The sequence below is a fragment of the Haliotis asinina genome, chromosome 12 (assembly GCF_037392515.1).
Source record: "Haliotis asinina isolate JCU_RB_2024 chromosome 12, JCU_Hal_asi_v2, whole genome shotgun sequence".
Taxonomy (NCBI): domain Eukaryota; kingdom Metazoa; phylum Mollusca; class Gastropoda; order Lepetellida; family Haliotidae; genus Haliotis; species Haliotis asinina.
The window spans coordinates 35,312,420-35,335,614 of NC_090291.1; the positions used below are offsets into that span (position 1 = coordinate 35,312,420).

Here is a 23,195-nt window from a genome sequence, read left to right on the forward strand (position 1 = left end):
AGTAGGCATTCGCTATTATTTATGTCGTTGGAACTAATGGAGAGGGTGGCTGGGCGTGGAGGGTGTAGTGGTCGAGGCCGTGCAAATATAGCACCATCATTGCTCATAATATCAGTTACTAATTGTCTGATAAGACCCGAATGTTACAGGTCGTCGCCATATTGCTTGAATATAGCCGACACTGACGTCCAAAGGAAAACTGATAAACAAATGACGTATAACTATATACCTATAGTTTGGTTTATAGCAATAATTTTAAAAACCTCACACCAATTCATGAAAACAGAAGTCACGTCTTTTCAAATCGTCGCTTAGCAGTGTCGAACGCCGCCCTGAGTCTCCTATAGCATTACCCAACCCACACCTAAGGGGCGAAGTGAAAGACCCCATTCACCAGCCCGTGTTGGCCGCCTCCACGTCGCGGGGAGGGGGAGGGAATGTGTGCACTCTGGCGTTCTGCAACGGCGTTGTTGGAGAACGTCGTGACATCCGACAAGCCAGGTGGATTAGAGAGTGCATCACCAGAGTTTAACCCAAGGATTACCTCCCGATTTTTGGCCAGCTGACAATATTTCTGGACTCGTCACTACCGCATCTGTGGGAACTAGCTGTTGGATTCCTTCTGTTGCCGGTAGCCACTTTACAGCTCCAAGAAGGTGAGTCTTTATTGGATACAATATTTAGATATTTTTTTTGACAATTATACCTACAGACAACAGAAAACCCATTATGTCAACGTATCCAAATCAAGAGCACTTTTATAAAGCTGTATATTTCAAATAAATAGACAACTATTGACCTGTCAATCAATTTCGCAGCTTTCAAAGCAAGAAGTATATATCAAATTTTCTTGTTCGACTTAAGGGCAGTACGCAACGATGTCTATGGGAAAGCTCATCTGTATTCTGTGGGATTCCGACTCATGTCTTATCAGTACTTTGCAGAGTAAAATAGATAACACGTTTTCCTGTTTTTGTGGTGACAACCGGTCCGCGTTTCTACCACAACAATTTTATGGAGCGTACGTTTCCTTAAGAAACCCCTTTCAGCCACACTGTACAGAGAGCTGTACAAGTGATATAGTATTCAGGAATGCATACAGGTTTACAGGTAAGTATATATAATAACCCAGACGTAAGTACCCTTGTTTGAAATGAGGTAAAATAGTTCCTGGCACGTGAGCGTTATCGTTTGTGAGATTATCAAGGTTAAGGCCGAGAGACCGTGACGCGATATCGCATAACTCGCGCTTCAGATTAACAGATTAAAGGATTATGTTAAGCGTTGATAAAAGGGGAAGGGTCACATCACGGTGGGACGATATATCGACCCTGACCTCCGTTATTGTAGATATGACTGTTGATTATTTATTGATTCTATCCCCACTTAGTGATTGGGGAATTCGGAGTCCAACTAGTCGTGGAATGTGGTATCATTTAAGTACATTATACCTTGTACTGAATTGTAATCTCTTTTTGAGACACATTTGTTGTTATCCTTTCTTTCACATTACGACAGGGGACACCAGCGATGGGCATCACACATTGTACCCATGTGGGGAATCGAACCCCGGTCTCCAACATTATGTTCTAAATTTCCAGGCAAGAGGAAGTCAAACATACACCCATATTTGATGCCGACTGAAATTAAACGAAAATACTGATTCTTCGATAGTGAAATCTGTATATTTGTGTATATTGGTATATTTCTGAGATATATTGTAAAAACGTTTGCAAATTTTAGTCTAATCGAATTTTCAAAATGTATTCTTTCTTTGTCCGGAAGTTTATATAAGGGAATTAAAACAACAACGTCAAACAAAATACAAACAGTTATATTTTTGAGACCAAGACTAGTATTAGCGTTTGAGTAGTGGAAACCTTACCATAGTATGGTTTGTATGTTTGAATAGAACTTGTATAGAGTTTCGGGTTCCATTCATTGTAAGGGTGCATTGTTAAGTGAAGGATCATATTTCGATGTTAAATTTCAAATTGGCCAAACCCCGTTAGCATGAGAGCACAAGAGTAGGTGTTACCATTAGCAAGCCTTCATGCGTAAACGAACCGCAGACTTTGAAAATATATGATTTTGAAACGAACTGTTACATACTAGTTAATATGCAGCCTGTGTGATCGTAGAGCTTGTGGCAAATCTAGACTTGATGTGTGTTGATCTGTAGATTCCCAGTGAGGACTTGGCGGAATATCATTCCTGAACTTGGAGCCTGTCACTGTAAACGTAGGGGAGTGTGAGTGAGTTTAGTTTTATGCAGCACTCAGCAATATCCCAGCTATATGGCGGCGGTCTGAAAATAATCGTGTCGTGCCTGGATCAGAATATCTAGTGATCAACAGCATGAGCGTCGATTTGCGCGCTCAGCTGGGAACAGATGACATGTGTTAACCAAGTCAGCGAGCCTGGCCACCCGATCCCGTTAGTCGCCACTTACGACAAGCATGGGTTACTGAAGATCAACATTCTAGGTTTTCACGAGTGTAAACGTAACAGTCAGATTCATTGTGCGTTCAAATTACGTGGACACGTGTTTATGATACACCTTAGTCTGTGTATGTCCTCACGACATTGTTTCTCATTATCGGACTGTACAAGTAACCTCACCGGTTCCTAGTGATGAGTTTTTTTAGCATTAAATATGTATCGCCAAAGACAATAGGGTTGTAATGGTGATGAATGGTTCCACCTGTTCCCGTTGTTTTATTGATGAAGTGCCTTTACCTGACCTCACAACAACAAACCGGCCTGAGCTCTGAGAAAGTCACAAACTAACCTTAACATAGATTTACAACAGTGTGCGAAAATCGGTTCGGCGGAGAGGCACGCGTGATATATGTTTGTGAGTGAAAGTGGTTTTACGACGCGTTTAGCAATATTCCAGCAGTATCTTGTATTGTAAGTGGAGAATGAACCTGGGTCTTCGTCGCGACGAGTGAATGTTTTAACCACAAGGCTATCCCACTGTCCCTATGTCTGTCTGTCTGTCTGTCTGTCTGTCTGTCTGTCTGTCTGTCTGTCTGTATGTATGTATGTATGTATGTGTAGGTACGTGCGTGCGTGCGTGCGTGCGTGCGTGCGTGCGTATATTTTGGTTCGGCATTATGATAATCAGTATGACCACTGAAGCCGACATGCTGTTGTGCTACTAGTATGCATGCGGACTGTGCATATAATATGAATATGTATTGTATTTTAACTGTGTATGCCTGTTCTGCTGCATGCACGTCTGTTTGATTTGAATGAGTAATTACATTACATTGACTTTGACGCCACTGTGAACTATAGTTGATTTATATCTCGCCAGTTTTAGCGTAAAAGTAAAGCTTCGGGCGGTTGTAATCATAAGCGTTCACGAGAGTAGTGAAACTCATGTATGTATGGTTTACTAGAAGTCTGTTTCTGTAAGGATACCAATTCATAATTCTTCCAATCCCCATCCTGACACAACAAAGGAAAATATGTTTACATGCCAGTCTGAAATGGCGTCTGTCTCACAGTCCCCGACCCACATTTTTGCCCTATTGCATCGCCCTCCCTGCAATGCGAAAGCCCTGAATGAATCAAGTGTAGATGTCTTCACGTTGAGGATCTCTCATCTCACTGGGACTCCTTTTCAAATTACAATTAATTACATTAATTAATTTTTCTGCCAGGCTTTCTGTATTCAGAGATGAAACGTTTGACTATGGCGTTGATTAAGCCAACGGTTCAAACACCAAACCCACACAGTTCTCTACTGCACGAAGAAGTCGATATCACCAGAGATTCAGTAAGGGAAATAAAAACACAAGTCAAAGCTTCCATGGCGAGTGGTCGTCACAGTCATCACTTGAGGCCGCGAAGATCACTTGGTATTCATTCGGTCCCCTGTCGCTTCATATATTGGCTATTAGTTCAGACTGTCTGGAACATATCAGAAAAAGAACACTATAAAACAACAGCCCACTATGTTGGTGTCGCTGGACTGTAGCAAATTCCACGCAATGAGAGGTCCACTAACTTAAGCCAAAGAAAATTCGAATCTGATAACTGGTGGTGGAGAAATGATTGGTTGGGTTCACTTTGGTTTGTTTTAAGTACTTGGTGTGCTTGATCTCAAAAGATATTCTCAGAAAGAATGTCACTTGTTTCTTCATCTCGACACTGTCGATAATTTGATACATCGAAGTTCGAAACTTAGCTGTATATATATTCTCTCACCCAACCGTGTACTGATATCAAATATGTGAACACGAGTTGACGAAGGTACAAATATTGAGGATAATTTATGAACCAGTGTTGATATACTTGATATCAGAGACAGGGATGAGATTCAGTTTTTGATAAAGAATAACCCATATTTTGTTTTTGATGTAATGCCATACAGTGACATGCAGGGATTGTAAATATGAACATGGATGTGTCAGGGATAAGAGTCCTACACTCGCCTCTTGAGCTAGTAGATACAGTATCAAGGTTATTGTATATCACTCGAGGATTAGGCGGATAGTGTGTTTAGCACATGTACATGTATCTGTTTACACTACAGCCTGTCTGATATTGACATGATATTGACACTGTTACCTGTGGATCACATTACCCTTAGTTATTAACATGGAACATACACTATGATAACTGGATTGATACGTCATACATTAGACTAATGCTTAATCTCTAATATATAGAATTTTGATGGTAACAAACATGCTCATTTAAACTGAAAGGAGATCCAGGGAGCCCAGAGATTCCTGAACCTTTGTAAATCCAGACTTGGTTCATTTAAGGCTTTGAGACAGACTGCTCATAGATGAAAGCGGCTTAGTTGTTGGCATTTTACAATATAAAACTACATTTAACTTGGTACTAATTAGGGGCATAACATAACAGCACATTATGTAGTCATAATATGGAATATTAATTAATCGTATTCCATGTGTTAGTTACTTTACAGACTGAATACAGAGACGTTACTGACACTGATGTTACTGACACTAATGTTACTGACATTAATGTTACTGACGCTGATGTTACTGGCACTGATAATACTGACGCTGACACTGATGCTACTGACATTGATGTTACTGGCACTGATGTTACTGACAATGATGTTACTGACACTGACACTGATGTTACTGACACTGTTACTGACACTGACACTGATGTTACTGACACTAATGTTACTGTCACTGATGTTACTGGCAATGATAATACTGAGACTGATGTTACTGACACTGTTACTGACACTGACACTGATGTTACTGACACTGATGTTACTGACACTGATGTTACTGACACTGATGCTACGGACACTGATGTTACTGGCAATGATGCTACTGACACTGACACGGATGTTACTGACACTAATGTTACTGACACTGATGTTACTGGCACTGATGTTTCTGACGCTGATGTTATTGACACTGATGTTACTGATACTGATGTTACGGACACTGATGTTACTGGCAATGATGTTACTGACACTGACACGGATGTTACTGACACTGATGTTACTGACACTGATGTTACTGGCACTGATGTTACTGACGCTGATGTTATTGACACTGATGTTACTGACACTGATGTTACTGACAATGATGTTACTGACACTTACACTGATGTTACTGACACTGTTACTGACACTGACACTGACGTTACTGACACTAATGTTACTGACACTGATGTTACTGGCAATGATAATACTGAGACTGATGTTACTGACACTGTTACTGACACTGACACTGATGTTGACTGACACTGATGTTACTGACACTGATGTTACTGACACTGATGCTACTGACACTGATGTTACTGGCAATGATGTTACTGACACTGACACGGATGTTACTGACACTAATGTTACTGACACTGATGTTACTGGCACTGATGTTACTGACGCTGATGTTACTGATGCTGATGTTGCTGACACTGACACTGATGTTACTGACACTGACACTGATGTTACTGACGCTGATGTTACTGGCACTAAAAATACTGACGCTGACACTGATGCTACTGACATTGATGTTACTGACACTGATGCTACTGACACTGACACTGATGTTACTGCCACTGATGTTACTGACACTGACACTGATGTTACTGACACTGACACGGATGTTACTGACACGGATGTTACTGACACTGATGTTACTGACGCTGATGTTACTGACACTGACACTGATGTTATTGACACTGATGTTACTGACACTGATGTTACTGACACTGATGTTACTGATGTTATTGACACTGATGTTACTGATACTGATGTTACTGGCACTGATAATACTGGCGCTGACACTGATGCTACTGACATTGATGTTACTGACACTGATGCTACTGACACTGATGTTACTGACACTGTTGCTACTGACACTGATGTTACTTACACTGATGTTACTGACACTGACACTGATGTTACTGACACCGATGTTACTGACGCAGATGTTACTTACACTGATGCTACTGACACTGGGTTATTGACACTGATTTTATTGACACTGATGTTACTGACACTGATGTTACTGATACTGATGCTATTGGCACTGATCTTACTTACACTGATGTCACTGACGCTAATGTTACTGACACTGACACTGATGTTATTGACACTGATGTTACTCACACTGATGTTACCGACACTGATGTTACTGACATTGACACTGTTACTGACACGGATGTTACTGACACTAATGTTACTGACACTGATGTTACCGATACTGATGTTATTGACTTAGATGTTACTAACACTGATGTTACTGACACTGATCTTACTGACACTGATGTTATTGACACTGATGTTATTGACACTGATGTTACTGATACTGATGTTACTGATACTGATGTTACTGATACTGATGTTACTGACGCTGATGTTACTGACACTGACACTGATGTTATTGACACTGATGTTGCTGACACTGATGTTGCTGACACTGATGTTACTGATACTGATGTTACTGACACTGATGCTACTGATACTGATGCTACTGACACTGATGTTACTGACACTGATGTTACTGACACTGATGTTACTGACACTGATGTTACTGACACTGGTGTTACTGACGCTGATGTTACTGACGCTGATGTTACTGACACTGACACTGATGTTACTGACACTGATGTCACTGGCACTGATAATACTGACGCTGACACTGATGCTGTTGACATTGATGTTACTGACACTGATGTTACTGACACTGACACTGATGTCACTGACACTGATGTTACTGACACTCATGTTACTGATACTGACACTGATGTTACTGACGCTGATGATACTGACACTGATGTTACTGGCAATGATGTTACTGACACTGATGTTATTGACACTGATGTTACTGACACTGATGTTACTGACACTGATGTTACTGATACTGATGTTACTGACACTGATGTTATTGACACTGATGTTACTGACACTGATGTTACTGATACTTGTATTTACAACACCTTGATATATAACAACGACAATTCAACTTTCAGTTGATCACACTGACATAATTACCTTAACATATCAACATGGCAAAGCAAACAATACACTTGAAAAGTTCATTTGACCGATACACTACAATCGTTATGAAAACGTTACAAGCCTTAGGCGGTCGCTGATATATTTTAAACTTAAAGTCCAAAGCATAACTATAATGCCTGCATCAAACACACTACCATCATCTAATCATTTGGTGTTCGTTTCATGTTAACCACCGTGAGTGTATTAAAACTTTAGAGTTTGAGGGAATCAGCTCGTTTCGTAAGTAGTACCAATAGGCCCTAGCAAGCCACACAACAACACAAAAGAAATGCTTCTGAAATCCGTTAATTTCCCCATGTTGATAGCTGCATACATTTGCCTGACAGTTTAACGTATACACTTGATGGGAGTCCAGGGCCAAAGTCCAAATTACAGAATGGGAAGTACGAATGCCTTGAGAAAAGTTACGAGATTTTAGAATTACAGAACCCTGGCGTAAGTGCCATCAGTCAGATGACTTCTTTACGTATGGGTCTTCTGCTTGATTAATGTATGAATGCTGTAGAATGTTATGTTCTCGAACTCAAACTCGAACTCAAACTCGAACTTTGCGAAGAGAAAACCTTTTGACATCGGCTGCGATTGGCAGTAATTTATGGACTCTTGTATTTCTTGTTAACTTCAACAGTAGAGATCACCATTCAATTTCGAAATGGGAGCTGGATACGTCTACAAGTGAATACTGTTTTGCTCCGCTGTCACTTGTTTATGGTAGTCGCACATAATCAGGTCTAGACCGCGCCACCGCTGTCCTTTATTGGGTTCCAACGACAGACGTGGCAAATGGTGGACTTTTTCTCTACGTTTGTTGTCTAACGCCGCACTCAGCAATGTTCCAGCTATATGGCGGCGGTCTGTAAATATTCGGGTCTGGACCAGACAATCCAGTGATCAACAACACGAGCAACGATCTGCGCAATTGGGATACGATGACATGTGTCAACCAAGTCAGCGGGCCTGACCACCCGATCCCGTTTGGGCTACTTTTGCAACAAGCATAATGAAGACCTTCACAAAACACTAAGGTGATCGTAAGTCACTAAGGTACCGTTAGTGCAGTGTTAAAGAATGGGAGTTGTGGTTAATCTTAGTAAAGGTTGCTTCGTGAAAGGAACGCCAGTTCTAGCACGGATCTTCACGGGTCCATGCCCTCCCAGTTCCTGCGTCGCATTATTTTCCTTTTCGCCAAGCTCTTTCTGTAATGTTAAAGTCAAAAACAAGTCTAGATTTCCTCACGTTCAGGTTCTCAGTCCCCTGACTAACTGAGGCTCATTTTCCGTTTGAAAGGATTTTTTTTATGAGTTAGTTTATCTGTGTAAATCATGGAGTTTCTGGATACATGTGCAGAGTCTACACTTAAGACGTTAACACTGTGTAGTTATAACACACAGGTAGGGACGTTTAGAGGGCCCTGTGGTTAAAGCGTTCGCCCGTCACGCCGCCGACACAGGTTCGATTCCCCATTGGGTTGCAATGTGTCAACCCATTGGTAATATTGCTAAACCCTCAATCACACACTCTAACACAAAGGTGAAAACGACAGGTATTCCGTCTGATGTAACTAATACAATTCTCAACGATTCTTTTAGTAATCCTAAAGTCCTTTGTACAGGGAAATACTTGAATCTTTAACGGAACTTCTACTACACACTGACCGGTTTTTAAAGTACAGAGTAGTGTAATCTCTACATTCTCTAAACACAACCAAGCATTGCAGATGACTGTCTCAGCTGGTTGTGTTTTCTCTGACAGTTTACCTGTGTTCATTTCTCACCTGTCAGTTAGCTCTCGTCACTTTAAATCACGCTTTATTTGCGTTTTTCGTTTTTACGACAACATGCATGGGGTCTCCTTGGTTTAAATACAACGTGTTAACGGTGCAGTTCTGCCAGTTTACCGAGTAAGTTGGTGTTAGTTTTATAAAGAACGGCGTTGTTAGCGGAAAAAATGTTGATAGAGACAGACCTCGTCCTGCAGTTACCTTAATTTGTTTTGGATAGGGGAAGAGTTTTGTTTGATTTTCTACCACGTGTTGTAGTTTGATGTCTGTTCTGACAAACTGACGCATTATGGCGTCCTACAGACGGAAAAAGAGGGCGGTGGTGTAGGCAAATGGTTAAAGCGTTGGCTCCTCGAAGACCCAAGTTCGATTCCCCAGTGCGAGGACAGATATCTCTGACGCTGTGCAGACAACACTCTAAATCAGTACTCGAGGTGTGGGGTAGCATGATGGTTAGAGCGTCCGATCGCCACGCCGAAGTGACGGGTTCGATCCCCAACATGGATACATTGTATGGAATTCATTTCTTGTGTCCCCTGCCGTGATATTGCATGGATATTGCGAAACACCAGCCCCCACCCCTCACCCACCCCCAAAATAAATAAATAAATAAATAAATAAATAAATAAGTAAATTGATAGATAAATAAATAAATAAATAAATAAATAAATAAATAAATAAATAAATAAATAAATAAATAAATAAATAAATAAATAAATAAATAAATAAAAAAAATATATTAAAAAAAAAACCATAAAAAATAACCACACGAAACAAATATAAACCATCAAAAAATATAATCAATTATCTAAATGTTTTTTTAAAAAGTAAATGAATGCCATAAAGCATACATGTATTGAACAATATCAGTTGCTTACATTTACGTAAGTTATGTAGTCAAGTGGTTAAAGTGGGTGCGAGTTCTATTGTTGAATCATAGACATGCAGTAGCTGGATTATGGCAGAGTGCGACGTAAGTTAAGTCGACGTGATCTGTACTTAAGACAGGAAACGTTCCATCGCGTGGTAAAATGTATTTCTGTCAACATATTTTATTGGAATATGAACTAACTATATAACCATGATCTCGAAGACTTAGCCTCTGTTGCATTTGGTGGGTGTTCTCACGGTGTCAAGGTCACGAGAAGAAACATTGCTCAGTCATCAGAACTATTTAGTTTAACTGACGACGAAGAACAATGTACTGCCTTTTCATTCTGAACATTTGCGTCGCAAAGTCACATTAGGTTTGTGAGGTTTGATGTCACATGATTTGGTGACGTCTAAAAGGACCGTGGACTGTGATACTGAAAGAAAAATAATAAAACACCTCCCTATATGATTCATCTTTAATATCTCTGCTAGAGCCTTTCATGTTTTCCTATACAATTAAGTCAAATTACCTTATGTAAATGTAACATTTACAGCACAGCTATTCAATGTGGAATGTGTATGTGTATTCCGGGAATAAGCGCTAGTAAAGACAAACATTAGTATTATTAACCAATAGTGTGTTCCGTAACCTTTTAAATAATGTGATGGTATAGTGGTCTCCAAGTCTATGAGTCTTGAGTGGCATTAGTACTAGTGTACGGATGACAACTTCTTTATTGTATAACACGCCGTTTCATGGCTACTTCTTGTCCCTTCTTCAGATGATTAAAGACATCAAATATACTATCATAATATTCCAGAATCCACAGGAAGCCAGAGACGTACATGCATATACAATGAAACATAGAGGACCAAACAAACAATGGTAATAGGGATAAAGTGAAGCCAGCTGACACAAACAAAAAGAATAGGGAGATATCTTTAAGTATTTCAAGTTCACGTTATCAGTAATGTGTGGACAACCGTTGTCAGTCAACAGACCCTGAAACAAACATACCCAGTGCAGCCCATGCAACACTAAAATCTGTGGCAAGTCTAGACTACCACAGTTTCAGGAAGAAATGTATTGATTTTAAAACTTTTATTTTCTGTAAAATATGTTCATTTTAGATACTAGCTGCTCGTCTAGGACAACCGTCCTGGACTGTTTCTTTCAATAATTTATGTGGGGAACTAGGTGTGCATTAGCAGTATTATTTAAGCATGTACAAGTTTAGACCTGGTACATTAATACAACGAATAAATAATGAACTCACCCAATGAAGTGTGAGCAGGATATTCACCACATGATCAGATTGATGACCCCCCGCAGAGCGGAGCACGTCTTGAGGGTAGAGGGGTTTATCTGGACCCGGGTGTATATCGGTGTTCAATCACACCGCAAACAAAACCCGTTGATAACCTAGCAATACTTGGGAATCCTTGAACGTCCGTGTTTAGAGGGGTACGTGATTTATTTAGTTTTCATTGGCGTAATACAAATCTTCGTGATTTTTGTTTAGTGGCCCTCTCGTTGAATATACACACTCAAGTAAACTGCCAATAATGGTTATACTAGTACACTTTAGTGTCGGATATATTACCTGAACGTTTACGTGAGATATTTACAGTGGTTGTTGTAAGCAGTTTGCATAATCCCATATTAGACAGGTGGCCCTGCCGCCTGTTCGACGTGGTTTGTTATGCATAGTAACCTCCCTTGGGCGTGCGAGGCACCTGTAATCACTGGTTCGAATCCGTGTCCGATCTCATACAATTTCTAGGTGTGCCTGCACCACCCTATCCCCATCTAAAGCGTTTCACCAAACTGCTAAACATCGAGAATTTGCATCACTTATAGCTTTACTTGATTTGCCATTGCATGTGTTTGTGAATGGTGCAGGATACGCACACCGGCTATCATCACTATTGTATTTATGATCGCATTATTTTCGTTGAATTATACAAGGTTGATTTTGTCATGAATATTAATCTTTCGGATTAATTCTAGAACCAATTGCCTCGCCAAACTCACTCTCACATACAGGTACATGCGCACTGGCGCCTTGACGTTAAGGGGAGGTGGGGTAGCCTAGTGGTTAACGTGTTCGCTCGTCACGCCAAAGACCCAAGTTCGAGTCCCCACATGAGTAGAATGTGTGAAGACCATTTCTGGTGTCCCCCCGCCGTGATATTGCTGGAACATTGCTAAAAGCGGCGTAAAACCACACTCACTCACTGGACGTTAAGCACCCACAAAACACGCATGTACACATGTCATGTATTGTCGTCCACTTTTAAAACATGTTTAAATCATTTGTCAACATACCCAATCCCTGTGATATGGAATACATTATTCTCGATACAGAGAAAGTCAAAGATTATGTTTGCAGTCCCAGACGTGTGAGATTGTTCATTCATTGTTATGTTTGATATGGTATTGGTTTAAATATATTTGTATTTGTTCGGGTAAATACAGTCAGCTGTGTTGTCATCAAAGGTCAGCCTCAGCTGTATGCTTACCACTGCGTCCTCTTCTTCCAACTGTTTGTTCTCAACTTAGTTGGTGTCAGGATTGTTTTGTCCTTCTTGGCGTCTCTTTCATTCATTAGGCACAAACACACTCGAGGAATGGACTCGCTGTTATTGTACATTACTGACCTGAAGTGGTCTATGACCGATCACTCTGTATTGATTGTAAGTCTCAGATCGATAGAGCAAATGTGGAGGACGTGGAACTACTTGCTTTAATGTCATTTGTGGAACGTGTTCGTTCATTTGTACCCCTGCTTACAGATACACATATTGAAAATATAATTATGTTGGTGTTCAAGGGCCTGGGTGGATTAGCCCCGTCCTACCTGTCCAGTTTTATTCACAAACACCAGTCACATCGCTCACGTTGATCTAAAGAGCGGCTCCAAATGGTAGTACCAACACCACGCACAAAGACCTTTGAATATGCCAGACCATGCTTACCCCACCGTCCCCACCCCCACACCCCCCTCACCCCGACACCCCATGCTTAAGGAATGAACTGCCAATCCATATGAAATCCTAGAACACTCTCGCTGGATTAAAATCAAAACTCAAACAATATCCTTTCACTCAGCTTTTGATCAGTAAAATTCTTTTTACTCAGACACGTACATTGTTTTTCAGCAGCATTTACCTGGAGATCAGGGCTTTACAAGTTTTAGTATAATAAAGAATAGTAGTAAAGTATATTGTCAACATAAGTAGTGTCCCTGTGTTGTACCTGACGCTTTTGGTAACCTATACAACCCGTGTTGTACCCTGTAAAGCTGTTCCAACTCGGTGTCCGATGTATGACGTAAACACTACATTAAATCGGTGTACACACACTAAGTGTGGCACGTATTGCTGACTATTAAGTGTATGTGAGGAGAATGTTCAACACTGAAAACATTGTCTACACAGTTATTACATACTTGAACTGAGGTGGAAACTGATTAAGGCGTATGCAGAGTTGCCGCCCTTGAACAATTGCAATATCCTATGACAGTTCGAAGCCCGGTGCACCTTCATCATGTTACGAGGTTTGCCAGCACTCGTTTTCTTCAATGAAGTGCTTAACGTCTAAAACTGTATGGCTTAATTCGTGCAAAACCCATCTTACTCTGTCAGTAGTACACAATGAGTGAATTTAGTTTTACGGCACGTTTAACAATAGTCCAGCAATATATAGGCGGCAGACACCAGAATTGGGCTTCACAAATTGTATCCAAGTGCGGAATCGAACCAGGGTTTTCGGCGTGTCGAGCACACACTTGAACTACTGGGCTACCCAACCGCCCTCTATTACACATTGAGGCTGCTCATGTTGGTTATACGGTTTATGACGAGTCACTAAATTAAGCCTCACATCAGGTATCAGTAAACGAGCGTATGTTGGTATTTCCTCATACGTTCATTAATACAAATAAAGCAGTGTGTCGTTTCAGAACTGCCCTGTGTGTTACTATGTGTTGTAATAAAATCATAGAATTTTTTGAGTAAATAATTTTGGTTTTAATACTGTCTGTCAGTTAAGCAGTTACACCACGGCATGTCGTGATGTTGGGGGAAAGTCCACACTTACCTAGGTTGTATAACTAGTTACACGTATGAGGACGGGGATGGGGCTGAGAGACTAAGAATCATAAAATGGGATGAAAAATCTTGAAAAACTCAAATCCTCACAATCCATCCACCGCATTAATTCTGCGATGCTTTGTTCAACATGAAACAAGCCCACATTTCCTCAGGTTCTGAATATTCGTTCTCACTCAGGCTCCTAGTCAATTTAAAAGGAATTGTTGATATAAAGAATGTATACTGGAGCTAAAATGAAACAAATATTGATTTGTAGATGAAGTACATGATAGCAGCTGGCTAACTGGGCTCATCAAGTTCCATTATTGGTCGTGTTTAGGAGAATTTATTCGGCAAAGCAAGGTTTGATAACTTTACAATATTTTTTTCAAATCACATATGAAGGTACAAGTATATATTCTACTACACGCCACTTTGCTATGAGGAAGTATTCTGACTAGCTCCGGCATTGATAATGACTATTGGTATTTTTATGATTGATATTTCATCAGATTGCCAATGAATAAATAAATCATTATTCATAATTCCATATGTAACTAACTATTTTTGTCCAGTACATTAGAAAGTATTGATATCTTTATTCAATGTAATTGAAAGTTTGTAATTTTGCATGCGGGTTTCTGTTTTCATTCGGAACACCCCAGTGCCTTTCTTTCATTATTATCAGTATGTCCCGAGCCCTGTCTCATTGTATCGTTCACAGAACGGTCAGACTGTTTGGTCATTCTATACACTGTCCACTCACACAAAGAACACTTGTTGTTTGAACCTTACACTCGGTGTTGTCCTCTAGTCTCGTGTTTTCTCGCAACATCACGGAGTAGTACTTCCTGACCATGTATTTATTCAACAAAAGCAGCTGAAGCGATCGTTCGGAAACAGTCGGGAACGAAATAATGGGCGACGTCGTTCGGTCACGTCCGGTGATTTACAGGAACTGTTTAAGAAAGAAGTGAATCGCTTTCACCTGTATCCAACCATGCGCTGACCTGATGACTCCATCGACCTGTGTTGGACTGTCCGCTGACCTTCTCCCAAACCCGTAGTCCAGGGGCTCCTTTCACAAGGCAACCTTTAATATGGTTAACTCCCATTCTTTAACACTGCACTAAAGCTACCTTAGTGACTTACGATCTCCTTAGTGCTTTCTGAAAGAAGGCCCCGTCCAGAAGTCTAGTTTATGAAGTCTAGTTCATACTTTCTAAAAATCTTCGATGAAGAAACATCAGTACCTATACGACTGGTGTGATCAGATGTTTTATTTTGTTGGCTAACGCCACAATCAAGTTTCCATCTAGACGACGGCGGTGTGTAAATAATCGAACCTTGACCAGACAATCCAATGAGCAACAGCATTAGCATCGATATACACAATTTGTATGCGATAGCATATGTCTACCAAATCAGCCCACGTGACCACCCGACCCCATTAGTCGAACTCTTACGGCATGTATTAGTTGCTGAAGACCAGCTGTAACCCGGATCTTCACGGGTCCAAACTGATCAAAATGGGAAGCTGGTGGTCGTAATATGTGGATAGTATAGCAGAAATACCAACCTTTGCGGTATCGGGAACGGCGGGGTGGCATAGTGGATAAAGCGTTCGCTTGTCATGCCGAAGGCCCGGGTTCGATTCCCCTCATGAGTACACTGTGAGAAGCCCATTTCTAGTGTTCCCCGCCGTGACATTGCTGGAATATTGCTAAAAGCGGCGTAAAACCATACTCACCCAATTCGTGGCGTCGTAAACCATACCCACTCTATCACACTACCCGGTATAGCGTACAAGAGGCCTCTCGTGTATTGATATGTTCATATTAATCCTGTTTTCCCATGAACAAATGTGCGAGTTAAACACAGTGTGCTAAATTAAGCGTTTTAGGGGGGAATATGTCTCAGCAGACTACGGAAGTTGTTTGCAAAGTTGATGTTCTTACGCCCTCCAACCTGCTTACATACGAATCCGACAAGTGCTTTTAGTAGCTTGTAAAACCTTTATTTCACGCTGTTGAAGAATGTCGACTATGCTAATTTCCGAGAGCTCCTTGTTGTGAGACATTGTGTTGTATATAACACACACGGTGCGGTTCGGGCACTTAGCAACACCCGTGGTGTTTTTGTGGGGAATAAAACAGTGTGCATACATAAAACATTCAACATTTGGTACATCGGTGTGTGGTCGTGCTCGCCTTGGGAGATGGACACACGATGGTGTGTGTGTGTGTGTGTGTGTGTGTGTGTGTGTCTGTGTGTGTCTGTGTGTGTCTGTGTGTCTGTGTGTGTGTGTGTCTGTGTGTGTGTGGCTCTGTGGCTCTGTGTGTCTGTGTGTAGCTGTGGAAGGTAGGGAGACCAAATGTGTGTTGTAGGGGGTAGGGGCAAAGTCTGTGTTGTGTGAAATGAACAGACACAAAATTTGATTTTGTGTGACGAAAAGTGTCTCTGTATTTTTTATTATTTTGTGGTGTATGCATGTGCGTGCGTGTTTGTGTGTGTGAGAAAGAAGGGAATGTTTGTGTGTATGTCTTGTGAGAAGAAGAATGAACTCCAACTGTAACAAAGCTTATACAAGCGCTCCTTCAACTGATTATTTCTGGGGTATGTTAACGTACTTTTTTCAAATTGTTAGACTATAGCAAAGTTTTAAACATATTGTAAGTTTAGCATGAGACCATTCCGGAGACGATGTTGAATTGTTCACTAGTTGAGATCAAACAGGTGAAGATTCTCTGCAATCCGTAAAACCACATGACCCGACCTTGGCATTTGACGGCTATTTTTTTCGCCTGCAGGATAGATGTAGTCGGAGCCTCATCCTCGGAATGCCGCCTACTCAAATATTTGAGCAACCTTTCGTAACTTCAAAGTGGAAATGAATGCGGTTTGGGTTGTTTGTCAAATAGAAAAGAAATGATCAAATGTTTCGAATCTTTCCAGTGTGCTTGAAATTTTCAAATTACCATGGCAACGACACATGTTTTAACAGTTCATTATTTTCTTGTGTATAAAAGTCAGGTTTCGGAAAATGAGGTTTTTTATATCTGTATAAGTCCATTCCATCTAAATATCATATACTGAACAATAAAAGAAACGCAAGTTTCGAAAAATGTCATAAAAATAAGTGTTCATGTTTATGTCCTCTATTTAAAAACTTTAAAAAAAAACCCAAACAGATTTGCTTTCTTTGGCTGCCAACCTTCTGTCTTCTCTCGCCGTCTTTCTGTCTGAAATACATTACTGCATTACTACATTCAATGACGGATGATATGTCAACAATTTAATTTAATTGCCAACAATGATGACAAATGTGCCTTTGAAGCCCTTGTCTGGATTAAGTCGTTTATCACATCTATATCTCTGTGTAAATCGGCGTCAACACTGTCATTAGATAAGATCGGCTTGTGTACAATAGCCATATTTCACAGAGGCTTACGACTGTATCCTTCAAAGCGTGATTTGGTTGACTGCCTTCGGCGTTTAAGCACCTGCGTTAATGGACCTAATATACCTTGCTACATTTGTTTAGCTATGTGGCATTTGGAGACAACAACACCGTTTGTATAGAGGCGTAGGGAAGTAGTACATTAATGCATGATTGAAATCCCCATGTAGTTGCTATCTATACGGTGCTGTGCTCTGAGTGCAGCACTGCGAATGGCTTCAGCGCTTAGATCAGCGCCTCGTCTCTGAAGACATAAATGTGATAGCTACACATAACTCCATTTAAATAAAAACATGACCGAAATTAGATAGGATATCTAGAACCCAAACTCGAAAATGTAGCCTCACTTAGGACTTTGCTTTACAGAGGGGCTGTGAGTACGACTAATGGGGCACTGTTCAGGCAGGTTTGTTTGTTTGTCGTCTAACGCCCCGCTCGGTAATATTCTAGCTGTATGGCGGTGGTCTGTAAATAATCGAGTCTGGACCAGACAATCCAGTGACCTGTGAGTGCATGCAGGTACTGCACATGTAGTACACAAATGTTGAAAAGACAGAAAAATATGGTACAACCAATACTTGACATTATTGTCAAACCAGTAGTACTGTCAAACCAGTAGTACTGTCAAACCAGTAGTACTGTACCCATATCGCGACAAGAACACTACCACCACTACAGGTAGTTGACATATCACTACACGATAACTATAAGTATCACAATTATAGCCTGGATCATAATACATAATATCCTCCAAACTCATCCTCCTTCTACTACTACTACCTCTACCACCACCACCACTACTACTACTACTACTACTACTACTGCTGCTGCTGCTGCTGCTGCTGCTGCTACCGCTACCGCTACCGCTACCACTACCACTACCACTACTACTACTACTACTACTACTACTACTACTACTACTACTACTACTACTACTACTACTACTACTACTACTACTACTACTACTACTACTACCACCACCACCACCACCACCACTTCTTCTACTACCACTACCACTACTACTACTACTACTACTACTACTACTACTACTACTACTACTACTACTACTACTACTACTACTACTACTACTACTACTACTACTACTACTACTACTACTACTACTACTACTACTACCACCACCACCACCACCACTACTTCTTCTACTACTACTACTACTACTACTACTACCACTACTACTACTACTACTACTACTACTACTACTACTACTACTACTACTACTACTACTACTACTACTACTACTACTACTACTACTACTGCTGCTGCTGCTGCTACTACTACTACTACTACTGCTACTACTACTACCACCACCACCACCGCCACTACTACTACTACTACTACTACTACTACTACCACCACCACCGCCACTACTACTACTACTATTACTACTACTACCACCACCACCACCACCACTACTACTACTGCAGCTGCTGCTGCTGCTACTACTACTACTACTACTGCTACTACTACTACCACCACCACCACCGCCACTACTACTACTACTACTACTACTACTACTACCACCACCACCGCCACTACCACTACTACTATTACTACTACTACCACCACCACCACCACCACTACTACTACTGCAGCTGCTGCTGCTGCTACTACTACTACTACTACTACCACTACTACTACTACTACTACTACTACTACCACCACCACCACCACTACTACTACTACCACCACCACCACCACCACCACTACTACTACCACTACCACCACCACCACTACTACTACAAACACCACCACCACCACCACCACCACTACTACTACTACTACTACCACTACCACCACCACCACCACCACCACCACTACTACTACTACTACTACCACCACCACCACCACCACCACCACTACGTTCCGGGGTAGAATAGGCATTCAGCAACCCGTGCTTGTCGTAAGAGACGACTAACGGGATCGGGTGGTCAGGCTCGCTGACTTGGCTGACACATCGGAGAATGGCTGTCATCGGTTCCCAATTGCGCACATCGATGCTCATGTTGTTGGTCACTGGACTGTGGCCATATAGCTGGAATATTGCTGAGTGCGGCGTAAAACTAAACTCACTCACTCACTACTACTACTGCTGCTGCTGCTGCTACTACTACTACTACTACTACTACTACTACCACTACTACTACTACTACTAATATTCTTCTTTACTACTACGCCGACAGCTTCAAATACCACCACAAATACCCAAGAATTACACAATTCCTGGCAGGACGTCTACCACTGTGACTACGACTGCACTCACGACCCCTTTGGCTGCCATTGACATAAAACCTGTCAAAATACTCAATCATGAAAAAAATGTAAAAAAATGTAAATGTCATTTACTTTTCCCTTCACATACAGTAAAAGAAGCGGAAAGTCAAATTTCAATAACAAGAAGTCAAACTGGTATATGTCGAGCATTAAATCACGTCGACGCATAAGCCTTTAATACCACGCAGTGTTCACATTCCATCCAACAGGTAGGTGTTACGTACACAATAGTAAACATACACGTCATTAATTACCAGTCAGCTGACCACGAACTAGGTCAAATGTCGGTAGCATTATAGCCACGCCCCCATTACAAGTTCAGTTTGTGTCACAAGAGTTGATGACCATATTGTGACTGTTGTTTAATAATGAATGTATGGATGGACACCCTAATGTGAGACTCCGGAAGTAATGAAATTGTTTCTTATAGGAACTTGACTACACGATGTACTGCCCACACGATTTTAGGAGCTGTGGCTTTAAAGGTATGTGTATTTGAGAATACGGTTTTCCGCCGTATTTAAAAATATTCCAGCAACATGATAGCGCGAGACACCAGGGCCCCGTTTCACAAAACTCTCGTAAGCTTAAGATCTCGTAACTTTTCTCGCAGCATTCCCACTTCCCGTGTTACGGTATAGGAGGTACGAGAAAGGTTACGAGATCTTAGGCTTACGAGAGTTTTGTGAAACGGGGCCCAGGAATGGATTTTACACATTGCACTCTAGTGGGAAGTCGAACCTTGTGTTTTTATGCTTTTATGTCCCTCAGGAAAGGAATAAATATGATATATTTTAAGGAGAATTTGGGATAAAACCTACGTACGTAGCGCTGTATCTACTTTGCCACTACGTTTTCTCGTGATAAGTATCTTCAATTATGCACATGTTGTACCAATGCCGACTCGTGAAAAATCCGGGTTAGAATTGATCTTCAGTAATCCATGCTTATTGTAAGAGGCAACTATTTCGATGAAGTGGTCAGGCATGCTGAATTGGTTGACACATGTCATCGGTTCTCAACTGCGTAGATCGATGTTCATGCATGCTGTTGAGCATTGGATTGTCTGGCCCAGACTTGATTATTAACAGATCGTCGCTATACAGTTGGAATGTGACCGAGTGCTGAGCACGGAGAAAAAATTAAACTCACGCATTTACCAGTGTCGTTGTGTGTATGCCATCGCGTATACACACAGGGGAGCAACAACAACAAACGCTGCCATTTATATTCTCGTTTTACCCTATTCACATTGAGTTTATACAGTCAGTAAAGACAGGTGTTAACTGTTTGTCATTAGTCCCGTGGTAACGTACACGGTGTATACTCCCGGAGACGGGTGTTGAACTGCGCCAGACTTTGTGACGTGCCTCCCGTTAACGCTGTCAACTGTCGGCGACAGCCAGGGTGGTTGGTATGCTCCACTTCTTGATGCCTGTCAAAGCCGCAAGGAGTACCTGCTCAACACGCTCTCATACTTGGATCTCTTGCAGCTAGTCGTGAAGTCCCAGATGTGGGAGGGAGTGAATCGATGATTTGTGTGAATGGGATATAAATATGTAGGGTTAATATATACACAGGCGTGGGGTGTTGGGAAGAGGTGTGCGTGAGGTGGGATGAGAGGCATCGGGTGGGAGTAGAGGTTAATGGGGTGGAGAAGGGTGAGAGGAGTAAGATTTGTTTTACGTCTGTTTTAGCAATATTCCAACAATATCACAAGGGGACACCAAAAATGGGCTTCTCAAAAGGGAGAGAGAAAGAGAGAGAGAGAGAGATAAGATCGCGCAGTTCATTTCGGCGTTCCCTTGTGGTAGTTTCCTGCAAGATGTGACTACAGCGTTGAGTCATGATATACTACTCAAAACAAAAGAAACGCATAGCTGAAAATTGTTATCAATTCATACACTTAAGGTTCAGTAATACATGTATAGGGCAGTCATGAAGAAAACCTGAATAAACATTAACGGTCCAATGCTGTAAGAAACTGTACGTCACACATGACAAGTTTTCCAAGGTCAAGGCCGCAGAGCAGTCAGTATCCTGTGTGGCTACCAATAGCATCAATGGTTCCTCGGTTTCGGCGTTTCATAGACTGGACCAGATTCCGGATTAAGTGCCTGGGAATGAGTTGGTACTCTTCCCCCAAGGCCACAAACAGAGCAGGTAACGTTTCAGGCTGAGGGTCACGCTGTCGCGCGCGACGATCCAATTCGTCCCACAAATGTTCAGTAGGGTTAAGATCCGGTGCCAGTCAAGAACCTGAACGTTGTTCTGGGCAAGGAAATTCGAGGTTATTCTGTATGCGACCGAGTGTTATGATTCTGAAAAATGACGTTCTGGCGGTTCATGAAAGGAAGGACATGAGGCCTGATGATTCCATCACGGTAACGTCGAGCTGTAAAAACTGATCTAGACCTGAATGAGATCTGTCCTGCCACTGTATGAGATTCCAACCCAAACCATGACACTTCCAACACCAAATCTGTCCACTTCCTGTACACAATTTGCAGCACAGCGTTCGTTACGACTTCGATACACACGTGCTCTTCCGTCGGGACGTCGCAGCATGTAACGTGATTCATTACTGAAGATAACAATTCTCCAACCTTGCAATGGCCATGGGAGATGTTGGCGACACCACTGTCCGCGTTGTTGCCGATGTTGACGTGTGAGGACAGGTCCTCGCAAAGGTCTTCTGGAACGAATGCCAGCCTCACGTAAGTGGTTCCTCACAGTCTGATCAGAAATTGTTCTGAGTCCTGGCACTACCGATGTTGTGGAGGATGCTGTGGTGAACCTGTTCCGCAAATGTCGAAACCGAATAAACCTGTCCTGAGCGGGCGTGGTCACACGGGGTCGGCCTGAATTGGGGCGATCACGTGTTGATCCTTGCCTCAGGTAGCGATGACAAAGTCTTGCTATGGTACTCTGTGACACATTCAGTTGCCTTGCAATCGCAGATTGAGACTCCCCAGCCTCCAAATGACAAATCGCATTGTTGCGCTGAGCCTCAGTAAGTCTAGGCATGACGCAGAAACGCAAGAATGTCTTCCCGTTCACAATTTATACTTTAGCATTTATTGAGGAAAACAGATTTGGGTGCTTTTTGGCAAGTTGTCCTCGATGACAGTGGATTCAAACTCGGAAATGTATACAGACAACGT

The 23,195-nt window shown here is 41.6% G+C and overlaps 2 protein-coding genes across 3 annotated transcripts in view; both read left to right on the forward strand.

The window, feature by feature from the left end:
- Positions 1 to 395: 395 nt before the first annotated feature.
- The window catches only part of LOC137258250 (protein phosphatase 1 regulatory subunit 12A-like), a 30,320-nt gene continuing 7,520 nt past the window's right edge, over positions 396 to 23,195 (forward strand). Inside the window, exons 1-2 of one of the 2 annotated variants that reach the window (XM_067795852.1) lie at positions 396 to 656; positions 20,462 to 20,516. The gene's annotated coding sequence lies outside the window, so the exon portion shown is untranslated. The remainder of the gene's footprint in view (positions 657 to 20,461; positions 20,517 to 23,195) is intronic. The other variant, XM_067795851.1, reaches the window with a different exon arrangement.
- LOC137257481 (uncharacterized) lies at positions 5,739 to 7,486 on the forward strand. The gene is made up of 2 exons (XM_067794813.1): positions 5,739 to 6,270; positions 6,732 to 7,486. The coding sequence occupies exons 1-2, from the start codon at positions 5,739 to 5,741 to the stop codon at positions 7,484 to 7,486; spliced, it is 1,287 nt and encodes a 428-aa protein (XP_067650914.1).